The sequence below is a fragment of the Canis lupus genome, chromosome 5 (genome assembly GCF_011100685.1).
Source record: "Canis lupus familiaris isolate Mischka breed German Shepherd chromosome 5, alternate assembly UU_Cfam_GSD_1.0, whole genome shotgun sequence".
Taxonomy (NCBI): Eukaryota; Metazoa; Chordata; class Mammalia; order Carnivora; family Canidae; genus Canis; species Canis lupus.
This window is the reverse complement of record NC_049226.1, coordinates 19,548,670-19,568,606: the sequence shown is the minus strand read 5'-3', so window position 1 is coordinate 19,568,606 and position 19,937 is coordinate 19,548,670. Positions and strand designations below refer to the sequence as shown.

The 19,937-nt window shown below is 40.6% G+C and overlaps 1 protein-coding gene across 1 annotated transcript in view; it reads right to left on the bottom strand.

The window, feature by feature from the left end:
• Positions 1–7,764: 7,764 nt before the first annotated feature.
• The window catches only part of ZW10 (zw10 kinetochore protein), a 30,925-nt gene continuing 18,752 nt past the window's right edge, over positions 7,765–19,937 (bottom strand). The window contains exons 10-16 of the mRNA XM_038536129.1: positions 17,086–17,324; positions 14,507–14,578; positions 13,712–13,881; positions 12,736–12,866; positions 11,707–11,838; positions 10,703–10,905; positions 7,765–8,374 (exon numbers count right to left, since the gene is read on the bottom strand). Coding sequence (XP_038392057.1) covers positions 8,254–8,374; positions 10,703–10,905; positions 11,707–11,838; positions 12,736–12,866; positions 13,712–13,881; positions 14,507–14,578; positions 17,086–17,324 — 1,068 coding nt within the window. The 3' untranslated portion in view covers positions 7,765–8,253. The remainder of the gene's footprint in view (positions 8,375–10,702; positions 10,906–11,706; positions 11,839–12,735; positions 12,867–13,711; positions 13,882–14,506; positions 14,579–17,085; positions 17,325–19,937) is intronic.

Below are 19,937 nucleotides of genomic sequence, written 5' to 3'. Positions count from 1 at the left end.
ACAGTCCAGCCCACACGGCAAAGATGTCCGTTCTCTCTGCATGTGGGCTGCAATGTCCCATATTGTGTGGGGCTGACGTGAAACCACTTCAAGGTTATCACTAAGGTTACTCTGTCCAGCTCCATATCAAGAGAGGCATTAGACACCATTTCTGCCCTCAGAGGAGTTCCAGTTTCGTTGGGGAACCACCTACATAAATAACCTCTGAACTGTATACACTGAGCTCAAAGCTCTGAACACTGGCATTAGCGGGTCTGTGATCGCTCCGCTATGTCAGGCTCTGGGCTGCGTGTTTTACATAGATTATCTCACTCAATCTTCTTAGCAGGCCCATGAGCTCTGTCACATTATTATCTCCGCTTTACAAAGGAAGATTCTGAGTCAGAGAGAATCAACAGCTTGTGCAAGGTCACAGAACTAAGGAAATGCAGACTCAGGTTACCCGGGGCAGTGTGACCCCACAGCCACCCTCTTCTGCCCTTCCTCCCTCACGAGCCCAGCCAGACCAGCTACCAAGAAGACCCATCACAGGACCAGACTGAAATCCCTGTCCGTCTTTCTTCCCTTCCCTCTTATCCCCATGCTCTCACCAACAGTTCCCACTAGTCTTTCCCAAGATAAGATGAAACAAAAAACCAGAAAACTAAAACTAGAGGTTCTCTTGGGAGCTCCTTTCTCCTACTCCACAGCAAAGTCCAAGGCAAGATATACTTCGGTGCAAATTTAAAAAGGTGTTTATTGTCTTCACTTCATGGAAGAGTAATATTGCTTTCTTAAAAAAAAAAAAAAAGATTTTAATTATTCATGAGAGACAGAGAGAGAGGCAGAGATATAGGCAGAGGGAGAAACTGGCTTCCCACGGGGAGCCTAATACAGGATTTGATCCCAGGATCCCCGGATCATGACCTGAGTCAAAGGCAGATGCACAACCATTGAGCCACCCAGGTACCCCTAATATTGCTTTCTTAATGAGACTGTGACTTTGTCTTTAGGAAAAGAAAACTGTCTTATGGGTCTGATGGTTTTGGAATAGAGGTGAAATTTGGTGGGGTGAGGCCCAGAGCTGACGACCAAGAAAGAATTCTTGAGACGTCTATGGTGCAAAATGACTGTTTTATTAAAGTATGGAGACAGGACTCATGGGCAGATAAAGCTGCTGCCTAAGGCCTGTGGGGGGTGGCTGATTTTACACCCAGAGGCTGGGAAGGTAAGCAAAAGGGAGATTTCAAAAGGATTTTCATATGCTAACGACGACCCACACGATACTGGAGGCCTTGCCATTGTCAAGTTAAAGATTGCCTTTCCGTCTAGCAAGGTATTAACATTAGAACAACAAGTTTCCTGAGGAATGTGACACACATCCCACCCTGGGCAGTCCTCAGTGGGTTATCAGCTGTGCTTTGTCCTCAGCTAGCCCTGTTCCCTCGTCAGGTCTGCTTCTCCTCTAACTGAATCTCTCTTTCCATCTTACTGCTTTGCTGGCAAAAATTACTAAGACAAACAAAATGCAGAAAGTTAAGACTCTATGGAGTTCTCTCAGGGGCCCCAAGTGAAATGATCGTAAGTTGATAAAGTGAATGTGAAGCAACCAGGCACATGAGGTAAAGGGAAACAGAAAGGGAATCAGAAGTAACGTTGCCTCGTGCGTGTACTACAGCGCCACCCAGCTAGATGGACGAGGTAGCTGGTGTTTTCCTAAAATGAACAAGAAGGAGATACAGGGCTGTGGGCGATTTCAGAAGCTCTCTGTAAGCCTGCTAGAAGTCCCAATCTGCTAAAATCCAGAATGCCCGATGTGTTTTTTAACCAGTAGCCTTGCTAATAATTGCTTTCAGAAAGTCAAGGAAGCAAACAGGGGAACATTTTATCCAAGACATCCGCCGGAGAACAACTGCAAATTTCACAACAGGCTAGGAAGACATGATGTGGCCTGGCGCAGGCCCTAGCTCTAGGAAAGCATATTTCAAAGAGCACAGCAAGGTGCCAGAACCGCCTTCATGGCCGCTGCCACAGACTTTAACAGACAGACATCATTCTATGAATGAAGGGAGGGGGGTAGGGAGTTCAAAACGGAAAATCTGACAATAAAATATGATGATATTAAAAAAATATGCTGCTATCATACAAAAACAGCAGTATGGCTGCAAATGGAAACCGACGATTGTGTTCTCCAAAACACCACCACAAACAACAAAAAACAAACGGGCCCTTCATACGCAAAAGTATCCGAATGGCCTGGACAGAGGTCAGGAAGATCAAGCACAGCCCAGGATGTGCGGAAGTTTATGAAAAACATTATTTCAAGAAATTTGCAGGGGTGGGGCGGCAGGGAGGGAGTGTAGTCAGTGAAAGGAAAGGAACAGAAAGAGCTCAGCTCTGCTGGGAGCTGACAGGGTGGTGTTAAAATCCAACAGAGAGCAGGCTGAGCGATTCCGACACTGTTGTGCTTCTGTATTTCCTACCAAGGAGAATTTCTCTGAATTCAGCCTGGAAAGGATAGAATGAACATAGTTGGAGGAAAAATAAAGCCCGGGGTGGGTGGAAAGACAGAAAAAGGAAAACTGGGTTTTAGATGAACTCACAATTCTAGCCTCAGATGAATTCTATCCCATGGGACTTAATAAAAGAAACTGCATGTGTAGTTGCACACCCAGGCTATTCGTGAGCATGAGCAAGTGCCCTGACTTTGAAGGAGGCAAATGATCTGCTGGTACTTCGGACCAATGTGATGGGCTAACGCCCTAGTTTAAAAAAAGATCCTAGGACACATTACTAAATAGACAGTTGGTGAGCAATAAGTCCTACTTTTTAGTTTTAAATAATAATGAAAATGTAGATACAGATATGCCAAATGACCTCGACTTTGCATTTAGGAACAGAGCTTGGTATTGAAATGAAATGAAATTTATAACCTGGGTTAATCTGACATAACGTTACGCATAATTTTTGTCATACTACACCTTAATCAAGCATAAATGGAGCCCTTCATGCAAATGAAAACAATTACTATTCTCTTAAAGCAGCATTTCTAAAGTCAGAGAAATGGGAATGGGAGACAGAAGCCAGGAAGTGGCTGCTCCACACCCCACATCACTCCCTCCAGAGAGTCCTTAAGGAGAGGGGGCTGCCCTGCCTTAAACTGAGCCAGCCCCAGACTCTAGCCCATAGTCAGTCCCTGGATCCACTAGCTGGAGCTGGGTCACCATATCTGCTGGAGTCTCTTGTGAAAGAAACCCAGGAAAATCTTGTTCTAAGAGGGCAGAGGATATCCTCTGATGAAATAATCAACAAGATGAAGTCTTTACTGGTCACCTTTACAGCACTCAGAAACTATGGGGTTGGGTTAGCTGGAGTGAGCAGCTTGGGGCAGAGAGGACTCGACATGGGGAAGTGGTGGTGTGAGTCGGCTGTCAAGCATAGTTTGGTGCATACACAGAACTCACACCCAGTGTTCAGGGAATGGGAGTCGAGGGGAACAGTTTGAGCCTGAGTGGAGAGGTAAGGATGGGGACACAGGCAGGGAGGCAGGCAACCAGAGGACACTCCTGCTGGTGGAGACCGGGGAATGACAAGAGCTGAGAAAGGAAACAAAATTCAGACTTTACACAGGAATGAGCCCTGGGTTTGAATAGATATGCTGTCTGGCATTTGCTCCAACACCCGGTGTGTTTGTGGGAGCAAGGAGGACGGGGACATACGGATCAGATGGTCATAGTTGTATTGCTTGTATGATCATAACTGTTGCAGATGGGTGATGGGTCCCTACGGGTTCACCATACTGTTTTCTTTTTGTTTAAGATTTTATTTATTCATGAGAGACACACAGAGAGAGGTAGAGCCATAGCCAGAGAGAGAAGCAGGCTCCATGCAAGGAGCTCAATGTGGGACTTGATCCCAGGACTCCAGGATCACACCCTGGGCTGAAGGCAGGTGCTCAACCACTGAGCCACCCAGGCATCCCATGTTTTCTGTACTTTTATATATGCTTCTCCCTACCCTTTTTTTTTTGCAGCGACTAAAGCTCTTCCATTTACTTAGAGTTAAAAAGAAAAACAACAACAGGGCAGCCCTGGTGGCGCAGTGGTTTAGCGCTGCCTGCAGCCCAGGGCGTGATGCTGGAGACCCTGGATGGAGTCCCATGTTGGGCTCCCTGCATGGAGCCTGCTTCTCCCTCTGCCTCTGTCTCTCTCTCTGTGTCTCTATGAATAAATAAATAAAATCTTTAAAAAAAATAAATAAAAACTAAGAAAAAAAAAAAACAACAAAACAAAATCCTTCTAATGGGCTACATGAGCATACCTTCTGTTACTTCTCTAACCTCCCTTCCTCCCACTCTCTCCCTCACTCTCTGCTATTCCTGGAGTTCACCTGGCACACTCCTTCCACCCTAGGGCTTTGCAAGGGCTGGTCTCCCTGCTCAGAATTATCCACACCCAGGTAGCCACAAAGCTTGCTGGCCTTCTCAAGATGTACTCTGACCATCCAATTTAGAATGACAGTTCACTTCCTCTTCCCTCTTTCTCTGCAACTTTGGTGGAGTTCACATTTATCCCTCTACATTGATGTTTCCCATAGCATTTAAAATCTTCCAACATCCTAATTTGCTTACTTTATGTTTATTACCTGTCTTTGTCACTAGAATTTAAATCATTAAAAGGACAGGAAATTCGGGTTCTGGGGTGGGGTAGTGGCATCCTTCAGTGACTAGGGCAAGACTCGGCATCCAATAAATATAAGTGGAATGAATGTAGGAAGTTTTAGAACTGCTCAGACAAGGTAGGGGGTAGGTGTCTTTGGTCTTGGTACCAGTTTTTTCCCACCCCACTCTTTCACACTAAACAAGAATCTAGGGCACCTGATTCCTGAGGAGGAGTGCAGAACTTATACATAGCTCATCAGAATTACTGCCTTCCTCCCAACCTCTAGGCAGGGATTTCATAACTTGGTTTTGAGACCTCAAAGGCTGTCCCCAGTCATGTCATGTGACATCACAAAATTCTTAAACCACACTCCTCATGACACAGTGAGAAATTCTGTCTAAACCATATGATAATTGAAAAACTCAAAATTAGAGCTTTGTTGCTTTCAAGAAATTTTAGGCTTCAGCACAATGCATATACTCAGGAGGAAGTCATCACAAATGTTCAAAATCAAGTCTATAAGGAAGAATGAGCGCACCAAAACCCAATTAGAAAAGACTACTTTGTGCCAAAACTTTTTTATGTGAGGCAATTTCCAATAGCTTTATCTCTTCCTGCGTTTATAACTATCTCCCTTCGTGAAGAAGTTACTCCTATACACAGCCTCACTGATCCATGGTACTAACTAGCTGTGGAACCTGGGCACACTACTTTGGGCTAGTTTTATGTCAAAACTATCCTCGGCGTGTGTGTGTGTGTGTGTGTGTGTGTGTGTGTGTGTGTGTTTACACATACCACTCAGGACTTTCAAAAGATAGACAAAATCTTGACAAATTAAATTAACAATAGAACGAAACCGGGGGAATCATTGCCTTAAAGGATAGCATCAGTATTTGCAAGTGTGGGAAGCAGATCATCCAAAGAAAATACCATTCTATTCAGAATCTATTCATTCTAATACCATAATCTATTCACAGGTGATTGTTCGATGACATTTCACAGGTTATAGTTACTAAGGATGCTGTTCAGAGTCTGAGTGACCCTCCTGGGCTGATCCAGGCCAACATATACACCCAGGACGAAATTTCCAGACCAGCCCTACATGCCTTGTGATGCTCCCAGGCTTGAGGTAAGAGTGCCATCTGGAGGATCCCCATTTTTGAGAAATCCTTGTGCAAAACTGACCATTGAAAAAACCAAGAGGAAAATCACCAACAATTCAGTATCCACATAGGGCCAGAAGTCATTAGCAAGTAGATTCAAGTTATTTATAGTCTCGCCTTTATTTTTTTTTAAGATTTTATTTATTCATGAGAGACGAGAGAGAGAGAGAGAGAGAGAGAGAGAGAGGGAGAGAGAGAGGCAGAGACACAGGCAGGAGAAGCAGGCTCCATGCAGGGAGTCCGATGTGAGACCCGATCCGGGGTGTCCAGGATCACACCCTGTGAAGGCGGCGCTAAACTGCTGAGCCACTCAGGCTGCCCCAGTCCCGCCTTTTTAACAAAATTTTTTCTTTCCTCTGAAAGCTTGGGGAACCTTTCTTGAATTTCATTCTTACAGTCATTTGTCTAGTTCTGGTTGTTATTTGGAAAAGAGGTTTCTTCTAGTCGGCCCACAGAGCCACTAAATGAGTCCTTGGTCAAGTTCGCCTCCTCCCAAGCTCTCTCTAAAAGCAGGTTCCACTCCCCTTTCAACTCAGGTTCCCGGTCAGAACAGGTACCTTCAAGGTCCCTGTAAAAGCTTCTAGGCAGACCCACTCCCACATGCTCAGATGGCTCATCTCTAACTGAAATGAACACCCACTGAATCATCGGCTCTCCATGGCACTGGCCAGGGAGAAAGATGCAGTGCACCTGCTCTGTGTGCCGTGGTATTCAAACTATTCATTAGGGGAAAACAGTCCTGAGAGACCAGAGTCGACACAGCCTCAGAAGAACTGCAATGCAATTTTCTTGCTGAGGGGAGGGAAAGAATGCAAAGTGTGCTTTTCAGTTACAAGAGATCCCACCCCCAAATTGCTGTACCTGTCAAGCAACAGGAATAGCTTCTATGAACAAAAGAAATCTGCTAGTCGGTGTAATAGTCCTGTGATGCATTTATTTCAGTTCTGTCCTTAGTTCCCCATTCTCTCAATTGCTGAAAGAAGAATGCTACCTGAAATTGTGCGCATTTTCAAAAACAGATATTTTCTTCACCTGTGAAAATGGCTCCTTTCTCAGGAGAGAGACAACTCCTTTGTTCTCAAAAAAACTAAAGTTGGTTCAGGCAATTCTTTGTTCTGTGAGTTCTCATTGTAGGACGTGCTCAGTATAGACAAACAGCTTATCATTAACCACAGTGGAGTTCTGTTATTAAAAACAAAAACCACCTTCTTCCTTATTCATTATTCTCTGCGACCCTTTGAGCAAGAAGAGGAAAAATGAAGCAACTGCCATGAGTATGGGCCGAACATGAACTGAGGGTAAAGACAGAACATGTGAGGACAGGAGGAAAAAACATTGTTCTTGTGTGCCAGGAATCAAGGCGTTAAGCCTAAGGAAGCATGCCCACGGTCCTAAAACTTCTTCCAGGCCACATCTGCCTGGACAGCACCTAAAAATCACACCCTTTGCCCTCTTTCTGGGGACAGGAAACCGTATTTCAGTACTAAGAGTCCTACCGAGGTTCAGGATAACCTAGATATAACGCATACCTCCGATGGCCGAAATTAGTTAAAAACAGACTCAGCTGAACTGAAGAATTACCTGTGTCCAGCAAATGAAGGGTTAGGATACAGAGCCCAGAGTTAGCATCTCAGGGCATATATATGTGCCAAAGGAACATCATCAATTTAAAACTTTTGCCATTTGATAAGGTACAGAAAGAGTGGAGCTTAAGAAAAGAAGGTGAGAAAAAAAATTCCAACCAAGAAAACAGAATTTAGTTGAAAGAGCAAAGTGCCAAAAATGTATACTGAAGGGAAGTCCTAAGACTTCTGAGAAATTACCAGAGAGTTATGAAGAAGACAACAATGAGTGAGTTCTCTGTGAGGATCATAAATGTCAATAAAAAGAATGGCAGAGAAGTCAAGGAAACTCATTGGTCTCTTTTGTCAAAGCTCCCAGGTTATTAAAGACTCTCACCCTTAACTCTGAAAAGCATTATTTATTGGAAAGAAATATTAAAGGAAGTCTCCTTAATCCAGCAAGGACAAATACAGTTCCCCTATCCCCCAAAATAGATCTCCCATCTGCTCACAAGTTCTCCACCTGCCCCAATCTCTTGGGATTCCCTGAATTTGTCGATCTGAGGCCAGGGCCTCCATCTGCAATGGAGTCAGTTCCCAGAAGGCCCAGAGCAACATGAAATAGTGCTACCCTATACTTTCTTATCAAGGGATGATGGCCAGAAAAACAACAAATTGGGGTGTTTTGCTTGACAGCTCATCTTAACATCCAGTTCTTCAACAAAGCCTCATACAAGCCAGAAGGTAAGGCGTTCTTAGGTGAAATCAAACTTCCATGATAAACCGGTTCACCGAAACTAGCAGATGATTCCAAGAAGTCTTTAAGGGATAATTATGCCAAGAGAGGAATCCACACAGTCAAGACATGGCTTTCTTAGGAAGATACAGCTATTTAATCTTAGCAAGGGCAGCTGCTCTTCTTTCTGTGTTCTGGAACAAGGCACGAATTAAAGCTTTTACTTCACTGGAAGAGAATGCAGCTGCCAAGGGCCCCTTTCCATCAGCCCACCTGCAAAATAAAAGATAAAATTCTATTTCCTCTTATGTCTCTGTATAAGCAAGATTTTAAAACTGCTTATCTGTTCCCAAATGCTTATTTGTCTTAAATAAAAGTAAAACAAATCCTGGCATCCTTCTCCTTCTTGATGGCTCTACTACTCTATCTCTTTAACTTCTTCTGCTTCTTGGAGGCATCCTGGTATCAGCACAGTTAGATGAAGAGATCAGGTTGGGAAGATAAGACTATTCCCTCTTATTCTATACTAAGTCCTGTTTGAACTTGAGAATTATGGCCACATCCTCATATGGTTACATGGAATCTTGGGATCAGTAACTATTTTTAAAAATGAGCCACAGGCAACAAACTTTAACCAACAAAAGACTGGTATAAAAAATACACAGTAAATTCCCAAGAATCAATAATGAAATCACAAACAACCCCATTGGATAAAGGGCAAAAACCACGAACAGGCATTTTACAATAGAAGAAAAATAAATGATCAGTAAAAAGATGTTCAATATCATTAGAATTTAGGGAAATATAAATTACAATGACAAGGAACTACCATTTCACACTAACTAGCAAAAATTTTAGCATCTGATAATACCAAAAATTAGTGAAACTGTCAAGCAACAGGATAAATAATGAAATATCTGTAAAATAGAATATGATACAACAGTGAAAACAAACTACAGCTCTGCGTACTAGCATGAGTGATCTTCAAAAACAAAATATTGAACAAAAGAAGCAGGTGATAGAAAATTCCATTTATAGAAAGTTCAAACACGAGCAAGTCTAAACTATATTGTTCACGGATATGTGAAAGTGTGGTGAAACTATAAAGAAAGGAAAGGAGAGAAGTACCACAAAATTCAAGACTGTTTGTGGCTGTTTGGTGAGAAACATCTGGAGAGGGGAATACGGGAGTCTTCACAGGACAGGTATTATCTTTCTTACATTAGGTAATAGGTACACAAACACTACTGGTTTTCTTTAAACTGTAAGTAGATTATGTATATATACTATATTCCTTCATATGTATATTTTTATAATGTTAAAACACTTAAACTACACAACTGGAGGTAGCTTCTTCAGTAAAAAATTTTCCCCATTAGTTACCACCCCTATGTTTACTGAGATCTCTGTGTTTACTGAATTCCTTAGAGGCAGAAACCAAGAAGCTAAGATACACTAGTACTATAACTGTTCTCACAAAAAAGAATTAATGATTACGAGGCTGCAGCAATGTCCTTTATAACTGCAGAAAGAAAATGTCTTATCTGCTGCCTCTGGAGTCTTACCTAAAGACATCTTATTACCCACTAAGGACTTGTAAATAACAAATAAATAAATCAAATTTTGTACTAATGTAATTGCAAGTATTTTGATGTGATTTTTTTTTTCAGGCAGAAATCTCATTTTCATTTTTTAAGATGGACAACATATGCTGAGAACAACTCAGACACATCTGTGGAGACTGCGCTAATGCACTGGAGCATCTTTAATAAAGTAATAAAGCAAGCCAAAGCAGGCAGACAAGTAGCTGTAAGGACGGAGAAGGACCTTAAGGCCTAATCAGGGAGTTTCCTCTGCAAAGTATGCATACTCATCAACAATTTACCAGACAATAATGGGAGCATCCATAAATGTGTAACTAACCCATATCTTATCTTTTCTGTGCAGCATCAATGAGCTCTGCACACTAAGTATGATGCAATAAAGCATACAACTACTGCACATGGCAACATTAACTGATGGTCTCTGGTGTCGGAGAAAAATATCAGGCACTTTATTTAAGAAAAGATGAATCCTCTCTATGTGTATGATGCTTAATCTCTAAAGCCACTGTACTCCCTACAGAAGTACTGCTGGTCGATCAAACAGTGGTTTGATGCTGACTATTCCGTACAAATAAAAGTCACTTTTGTGTTAACAAATCAAAGCCAATATTAAAATGGATCCACTGTTGGGTTAAAACAGGCAACAATTTCCATCCAGGTGTCAGAAGGTTGTACTTCTTACAAATGTAAGATCATTGGTGCAGTGTGTCAGGACAATATGCTCAAGACCAAAATAACATGAAAAAGAAGCCTTTATGTTATCAAATATGGGAAAGTGGTAATGAAATCTACACTATTACAGGCCATGCAAAGGCCTCAACTACTGCTACTCAATATGAAACTCTTTCCTAAGCAAAATTAAGAAACAGAGAAAAGTACTCCTATCAATGGCATTAATACTTTGTAGCTATCTTTGGAGAGACACAGAGAGAGAGAAAGAGAGAGAGAAAGAGAGCGCATGTGAGTGATAATCCCCTATAAAAAGGGTTATACCCACCGATCCCCAATTTCTTGCAGGCTGGCTTGTAACATCATCATCAATTCTTTGAATGGCATCCATTTTGACACATAGACTGGAACTTCTTCTTGGTATTTCGTGTTCTTGCTTTCTTCAGACAGAGGTGCGAATACGTGGGGTCCCTCATCCATCACTGTTTTGCATAAGGAATACAATCTATCACCATCTTCAGTAGAGATGTCCTGGTTTTGCAGAGAGGGAACACAAAAGAAAAGAATTGGGCCAGCTCACCAGTAAGGAAAGGGCAAATCTCTGGTGCATGCTCTCCAAGGGGTCAGCTACAGCAACATGTTTTCCAACCAATTTAGTACACCTTAAGAGACATAAGAAGGTATCAGCAGCTTTCTGACAATACTCCTAAAGCTAGAATGACACAAAATATGTTTCAACAGATTGTCAATAATTTAGTTTGTCTGCATGAAAGAGCCCATTTCTCCAGCAGAATGCTGCACCACTTGCTGCAAAGCAGGGGATATTTTTATAAACAAGGACTTAACCAATCTATGCTTTAGAGACATCAGTTGGCAGAGTCCAGGCAACCTGCACATTGGCTCACATTTAAAATCCCAACTGCAACAGTGTGTTACAAAAGTACCTGCACCAGGCTGCACTTCACTTTACCACAAAATTTCATGCACTTGCAAATTAAATAAATATAGGACTTTCTACCTTACATGTAGGGCCTACCCAGTTTCCAGACTCCTCCTTCATAATTCACACAGATGCTAAAGGGAAAAGCAGTATAATCCTACTTTCTTATTTAAGTATAAAAGATAGAAATTAGCAAGTCTCTAGCAAAACAGAATTAAGACGAAACTGAAAAAAAAAATAACAGTATAATGAGTTAGACATAAAACATGAGCAATTTCTTCTACCATCTGTGTTGACTAGAAATGAGATTTCAACATCATTTTCTTAGTAAAGCAACAATCGGAGGCAAGAACTGCCATCCCAAGTCTGGTGAAGCACCTAATGGCCTTTACCTCTAGAGCAGTGATTCTGCCAATGATCTCAGAAATTGCCGTATTGAGTAAAGTCCCCATAGCCTTGCAATATATATTCACTGGCAGGACATCCTGCCACACGATTCCAAGTCTCTTCAGCTGGTGTAGTACCTGTCAGGAGAATATAGCTGTTGATGTGAAAGAGAGACTGTTGCAACTCTATTTTTTACATTCACATTTATCACGCGTGTATGGGAAAAGAGGCATTATATGAAGGTGAGGTAAAGTCATCAAAAGTATGAGCTTCTTGAATATATGACTCTGGTAATATCCCTGCTGGATGAAATGTACATTTATCCTGAGAACGGGAAACCACTATAAGAAGATAAATCATATGGACGCCTGGGTGGCTCAGCAGTTAAGCGTCTGTCTTCAGCCCAGGTCATGATCCTGGAGACCCAGGATCGAGTCCCACATCAGGCTCCCTGCACGGAGCCTGCTTCTCCCTCTGTCTATGTCTCTGCCTCTCTCTCTCTGTGTGTCTGTCATGAATAAATAAATAAAATCTTTTTTTAAAAAAGATAAATCACGAGCATTGAAAAATGTACAGAATTGTGAACTTACTATACTGTAGACCTGAAATCAATATAATACTGTATGTAGTTTTCACTTCAATAAAAAATATCAATCAATAAATAAAAACCATGTGCTCATTAAAAAGAAAAACACAAAACAGAAAGAACCACGACAAATCATATAGGAGAAAGGGACACGGAAATAAAAGCTAGTATTTCAAATTTCTCAAACTCAAGTCTATGGATCAAAACCTTGCTATGACAGACTTATTAATAACTAGTCACGTTATTGGGTGGGTAGAAAGATAGCTTCCTGTTGGCTTGGTGGGACAAGGAAAGGGAAGACTGTAAACGTGACTGTAAAAGGTATCCGTATTTTCTGATGGGGGTTGTGGTGAATCAAGTGAGCTACATATTCTTTGCTGCTTAAAACACAAGGGGGAGATTATCTAGAGAAAGAGCACAAATTTCAGAGCTGAAAGCAGCTGCCCACCTGCCGGACTGCTTTACTTGCTGCAGAATAATTCTCTTCGTCATCCATGTTGGAAAAGTTTCTAGCACTTGATAATCTTTCCAGGAGTTCTCCCTTCTGTGCCCTCATTTGAGCCAAAAAACACTCTGTCCCTATGGTGGGGAAGTAGAATAAAGAATTCTAAAAGTTATTCAATTACACACTACAAATCCAGGGTGGAAGATGGGAGACAAGCATGAATCATACATTATTCTGCTTATTTGAAACTGCTTGCCAGATGACATCATAAAGCTGTTTTAAGGTTGCTAGAAATAATCACTTCTAATACATTAGCCAGTCCCTCCAAGCCCACTCTCAGGATAATAAGTCTTTCCCAATAGTCTGTACAGGGTCAGATAAGAAACATTACTTATTCAGAAGCAGCTACTTATTTTTCTGATATATCTATGCCACCTAAGGGAAAAGTCATGAAATAAAAAGCTAAGTGAATCATATACGTTCTCTGCTTTTCTTAGGCTATCATTATAGTAAACATATTGATTCATCCCACACTTCATTTCTTTTGATTTTTAATAATCCCAAGTAAAGCTAGGTAGTAGAATGGAGAGCTACCCTAAGGTTTTGCAAAAGAACAAGCCCTGACATTAGTAAGCTCTTACCGACAATGCTAACAGAATTTATCACAATACAAATCTCATTACGTGTTATTCTGCTGACAAGACTCTGATTTGGTGAATTCACTGTGCACCAGCAATGCAGCTTGGATCTCTAATGTACCATGAAACCATGTCATGAAAAAGTAATACTTCCACAAAGACTACATTCACTTTATAAAATTAAATAAATGGGAACAGTTGCAAACTGAATGCTCTCCCACTTTCCAATATACCTCAGGACCACCGCCTAACTTCTACCTGCCTAACTCACAAATTACAAAGATACTAGGCAGAAAAGCTGCATAATCAGTATGTTTTCCTCAATTTAAGGTATGCGTTACCAAGTCTCCTGAAGCTGGGTACAAGATCCACAAAAGTAGCGGTGCCATCACAAAGAATGGGGGCCAGACGTGATCTGAACTGATGCCCCAGGGTCAGCAAGTGGTGAGCAATATACATACAGTTGTTGTGGTGAATGGCAGCCAACTGGGGCAGTGTTTGAAGGTTTTCCCTAGGTGAAAAGGAAGAAAGAAATCACAAATTGTTGAAGCTGAGGTGGATGAAAAGTTACTTCTCTTTTAATATACTTAGAGGCTTTAACAACTGTCTCCTGTACAAATATATGACGAGATACAGTCTCATCACTCCCATCCCAGGCAGTGTGAGGCTGTTCTGAGTGCAACCAGGTCCTGAAATACTATTCCAGATTAACAAAAAAGAAAGAGCAAGGGAACCCAGATGTTCATGTGTCTGACTCTATGTATGCAAACCTAGCAGAGTGGTACATAGTAATTCCCTTCAAATCTAAGGCTGACAAGTCTGTGGAAGTGGGGACTCACTTCCTCTTCCTCCAAATTCCCTTTTTCACTTACACAACCAGGCACTCAACTCTTCTAATTCACTAGCTTCCAAATTGGCTGCAGATCAGAGTCACCTGGGAAATTTTAAACTATATTGATGTTTAGACTTTAATAACCAATATTCTTTAAACATGTGGTTTTTTAGTGGTTTATTCCAGTTCATTGTGAATTTCAGTAACCCAAATATTTTTGGTGGGAATATAAAATTGGTGGTTTTAACCCAACTTACATTTTAGACACATCATATCATACAGAAATCAAACACATATCACTTACTTGTGATATGTTGGCACAACATCATGGAACAAATGGAAGATGTTCCTCACGGAGTAGAAAAGTTGAACAGCACTGAAGAAAAAAAGTTTCAACAGAAATGCATAAGGGGAAAAAAAAAAAGAAATGCATAAGGATACTGACAATGAGAAAAAAAGGTCAAACTCGGTGCACATTAGTTGATAACTAACTTAGTTATCAACTAATGTGCACTAATTAAACTACGGTTTAAGAGAACACTGCCTTGGTCAGTGCTGAAAACACCCTTAATCTAGGTAGAAAAATATTCTCCACCAGTATTTGCTAACTAGACTGCAGTTCTAAAAACCTGGATCTACTAATAATTTTAAGCACAGCAGCATTAGCCCAAAGCCTCTTTCCCATTATCAATTTGTGTTCTGCCAATACCCAGAGTATCCCTTCAGTAACAAATGGAGCTAAGCCTCAAGCAAATGTCACCTGCTCACTGACGCACTCTGCAAAGGGCAAGGTATCAATAAAGGCATTCACTTGGTTCTTTTAGAATCAGTCTGACTTTCAGCTTTCACCTTTTCTCCTTCTTCCCCCAATGCAAGGAGATGAATCAACATTTCTAGGATAGGATCTAACCTCAAAATTTTTTGCCCTTTAAATCTGGCCTTAGAACACCTGAATATTATTATTAAAATGCACTCAGAGCAAATATACGGTTTGTACAGCTTACTTCCACAAAGGAATATCTTTTTTTTTTTTTCACATAGGAATATCTTAAACTATGTATGTACCTTGAATAAGTCACAGGAATTCCACAAATATTTAGAAAAGCAACTCATGGTTACTAGATCCCAAAACACTGTTACTACCTGATTACTAAGATACCTGATGAAATTATTTCATTTTATTTTTGCTGCACGTGTTGCTATACAAGGTTTGGTAATAGGGAAGTGAGTTATAACATGCCTGTGTTTGTCTGTCCTGGTAAAAACTATTTGTTTTGGAGGAAAGAATGCATATAGATACATAGTACACAAAACGACTGTTTGGTGTTCTGTGTTATCAAAAAATGGAGGAAATACTGCCTTGTATTTCTAACTTCTGGTCTAACATATATCAGGTGAAATAACAGTTACTCTTAAATTTATTTTGCCAAAGGAGTATATACTTTTTACATGTATTTTTCTTCCTACTTATATTTAAAATTGGATGGACTTGTGAACACAACAATTCACTGAAGTCATGGAAATATCTTGGTAAATATATTCTTTCTAGTGCAGAATAAAATAAAGGGGTTTGTTTGCAGGTAGAGATCGAAATGAAAGCTCTGGAAGCCCACCTGAGATGCAATGTGGTTAAGTCAGGTCCAGGTGGGACTGTTCTCTCCTGTGAGGATGAAAAGTAAAGAACTGCTACCCACAGATTCAAACTAGAGAGACTTTTGTCCGTCTGTCTGCTCTACATCTTCTCAATTCTAAGAGTAGGAGAGGTGCTCACAAAGCAAAAAGAGATTCAGACGAGATGTGGACTAGAGTTGGAGGTACCTGAATATAGTGTAGATTAAGAGAAATCATCCTAAAAGGGTAAAATCAGATCTCCAGAACATTCCATGCTTTTCCTTCTACCTTTGGCCTTCCAACAAACTATTATTGCATTAAAAACAAAAATGTAGGGGCACCTGGATGGCTCAGCGGTTGAGCATCTGCCTTCAGCTCAGGTTGTGATCCTGAGGTCCTGGGATCGAATCCCGCATAGGGCCCCCCTTGAAGAGCCTGCTTCTCCCTCTGCCTGTGTCTCTCTGCCTTTCTCTGTATCTCTCATGAATAAATAAATATAATCTTTTTTTAAAATGTAAATTAAGGGGATCCCTGGGTGGCGCAGCGGTTTAGCGCCTGCCTTTGGCCCAGGGCGCAATCCTAGAGACCTGGGATCGAATCCCACATCGGGCTCCCGGTGCATGAAGCCTGCTTCTCCCTCTGCCTGTGTCTCTGCCTCTCTCTCTCTCTCTCTCTCTCTCTCTCTCTCTGTGACTATCATAAATAAATTAATTAATTAAAAAAAAAAGTTTTAAAATAAAAAAAAATGTAAATTAAGTATAATTAGGATCTGTTTTTCAAAAGGTAAAATGAATTCTAAGCTAAAAGGCCGGGGCAGACTGGAGTAGATGGTGTAATAACCATTATTACCACCGCCACCGGTAATAATAAAATAAACATTTAAGTATTGATCATTTTCGAGGTGGTATTCTAACTTCTTTACGTGTGCCTTCTCATATAACATCATTCAACTCATATAAAAAGTAAAAGTCAAACAAAAATTAAAAGAGCTTTTTGTAAAAAAAAAAAAAGAGATTAACTTTAATGTTAAAGAAACTCCACTCATCATCCATACACGTTTCCATTTTAAACATATGCTGTGAGAAGTACATGCTACTGTAAATAAAAGTTAATTATCAGTATGTATCAGTGTGCTGCACTGTTTTTCTAGGAAAAAAAAATACTAACTAATGTTAGGATAAGAAAACCCAAAGAATTCCAACTAATTTTCTTAATAAATGTCTAGGTTCGGTATACATTTAAACCAGTCACTGCCGTTTTCAGAACGCTTACCACTGATCACTGCTGGTTGTTGCCTCTACTAAAGTCTGGTAGGCAAGTTCCATTAACTGCTTCACAGATTCACTGATACGGCACGTGGGCAAAGAAAAGGAATGTTGGTCCAATGTATTTTCAGGCTCTAAATTCACCACCTCATTAAACTGAGTTTTGGACATATTCTGTACTTGTGGCTTCTCATCCTTCTCAGGACAGGGTAAGGCTGGCACATTTATCTTATAATCAGGAGTAATCTAAGATTCAAACACAAAACACAGAAAATGTATTGTCCTGAGAATAATGCAAAGGCAAATATACAGAAAGGATAAGATGCTGGTGGCCTGCATGATGACCCAGCTGTGGCTCTACAGAACAATCAAAAGATTTGAATAAATACGGAAATGATTTTAATGACTGCTCAATCTTGGGTGAGAGCATGTCATAAGTAAATAAAGAATCCCCTTTACTATGGCATTCTTCCATTTCTTCTGTGTATTCTTCATAATGGTGGAAACTGGCCCAAGATTTCAGGTAAATGAAAGGACCTCCAGAAATCATCTTTCTCGGGCCAGACTATGAAATTATTGCAGACAAGTATAATTGTGTGTCCTGTGGTCATTAAACACATTATTTCCTACCAGGAACGTGTGTTGGTTCAGTCTAAAAAATAACCCATTCAGGCTAGCATATCGTCCCCTAAACAAAACAGAACTTCAAATCAAAACCGAAAAAGCTTCCCTTACATTTATACAGAACGGAAATTCCTAGATGTATCAAGACCCTGAAAGAACACCAGGCTGCTAGGCTGCAAACATCAGTGATATTTTTAAATCTGACTTTTAACAAAGTCACTTAATTTCTCTAGTCCTCAATTTTCTCATAGTAAAGTGAAGAAATTGTCCTACAATAATGGTCTTCAAACCTCATTTTCCAAACATACCAGAAGGGCCAAGGAAAAAAAAAGAGATTAAGCAGGTGGGAACAGCAGGCTCTGCTGCAAGAGCAGCAGTCCTGTTCTGCACATGCTGGACTCCCCACCACGTTTCTAACAGAAAAAGCTCCAAGTTCTAAAAAAATGGTTATGTCACCAAATTTGCCTTCCTGATCTATAAAATGATATAATAAAACCTACTTCAAAGGGCTATTAAGAAGTTTAAGTAAAAAAAAAAAAATAAAATAAAATAAAAGTTTAAGTGACAATACAAATGTCTCAGGGTTGGCAGTCAAATTTATGGCTAAGAGAGTAGAAGGAAAACATTATAGAGGTGATTTAAAAAATGCTAATGTTTGTCTGAAAAAGAGTGGGCCCAAAATACACGTGACCCAATTAAGTGACTTCTTAAGGAAGGTGAGGGAACCCGTGATGGAAGCATGTAAGATCTAATCTGCTGCCTGTCAGGTTAAAATGTCAAAACAAGACCCACAACAAAACGTAGCTTTAGATCTTAGGGGAAAATAGTGGCTATACACAAGGAATGGTTTAGAGGGAATTTAGATGAAAACCATGAAAGGCCATTTAGCTGAAAATGGTTTTTAGAAAAAGGAAGAGGATCTTTTCAAAGCTGGGCAATGGAGAAGATCTAATCCCAGGGCCTAAATGCCAACAGAAAGAACCAGGATCAAATCCAGAGCAGTGGTTCTCAAACAGGAACAATTTTGCCCTCTGGAGGACATCTGGCAATGTCTGGAGATATTTTTCATTGTCACCACTGGGAGAGGTGCTACTGGCATCTAGTGGGTAAAGGTTAGGTATACTACTAAGCATCCTACAAAAGAGCCCCCCCACCCCAACCAACAGCAAAGAATTACCTAGTCCCAAATGTCAACAGTGCCACTACCGAGAAACCCTGACCTAGAGAAAGCTACTATTAGGATTTGAGTTCTTAGGAAAATGCAGTCACAGTGTCAGAGCTAGTTGAGTATAGGGAGCTCAGAGATTGTCTCGTTCAATTCTGTCACATTACAGAAAAGGAAAATGAGGTCCAAAAGGTTAAAAGATTTGGCCCAGGGCCACAGAGCAATCCAGTAACAATCCTATTTACATCAAAAAGTCATGAGACAGGAAAGTGGGTCATATATGAACTCATTTACCAGATATTTACTGAGCACTAAGTACATAGTACTATGTACCAGTATTCTCTTGGTACCGGGGAGATACGACAGTAGACAAAACAGTGGGGAAGAAAAAAAGAGCCCACGTGGAGCTTATTTTCCAAAGAGAAAGAAACAATAAATAATAAGAGATTCAAAGAAAAATAAAAGCAAGGAAAAAAGGGCATAGGAATAGGAGGAGGTCACAATTTTAAAAAGAATTGCCAGGAAGGGGAACAGTCATACCCCTAGTCATACAGGTAAACATGTTCCAACAAGAGGGAACAAGAGATTCAAAGGTTCTGCAACCAAGTGGGCTGAGTCAATTCAGGGAACAGCAATGAGTCCCAAGTGTGTGCAGCAGAGTAACTGAAGAAGAATGCAATGGGAGATGGGGTAGAGAGGAATGGTGGGACAAACCCTACAAGGCCTTGGAGGCTACAGTCAGGCTACTCTTTTTCTAAATCCAGGGAAACCCCTGGATTTTGTGCAGGATAATTACATAATCAAATGATATTTATGTAAAAATAAATAAAACCCCACAGCACAGTTGCTGGTACTGAGTGGATTACAGCTCCTTAATTATTCAAAATACCTCAAAATGTGTTCAAACCTGTGCCTCTCAAATGGCTGATGAACTATTTTGTTAGGTGGACACAGTAACAGGGCACCTCCAAGGGAATATCGCAAAAGAAGGGACAAAGGGGGAAAAAGAAAAAAAAAGAAGGGACAAAGGGAAGAGCTTCATCCCTATGACTGTGACATGAGAAAAAGAG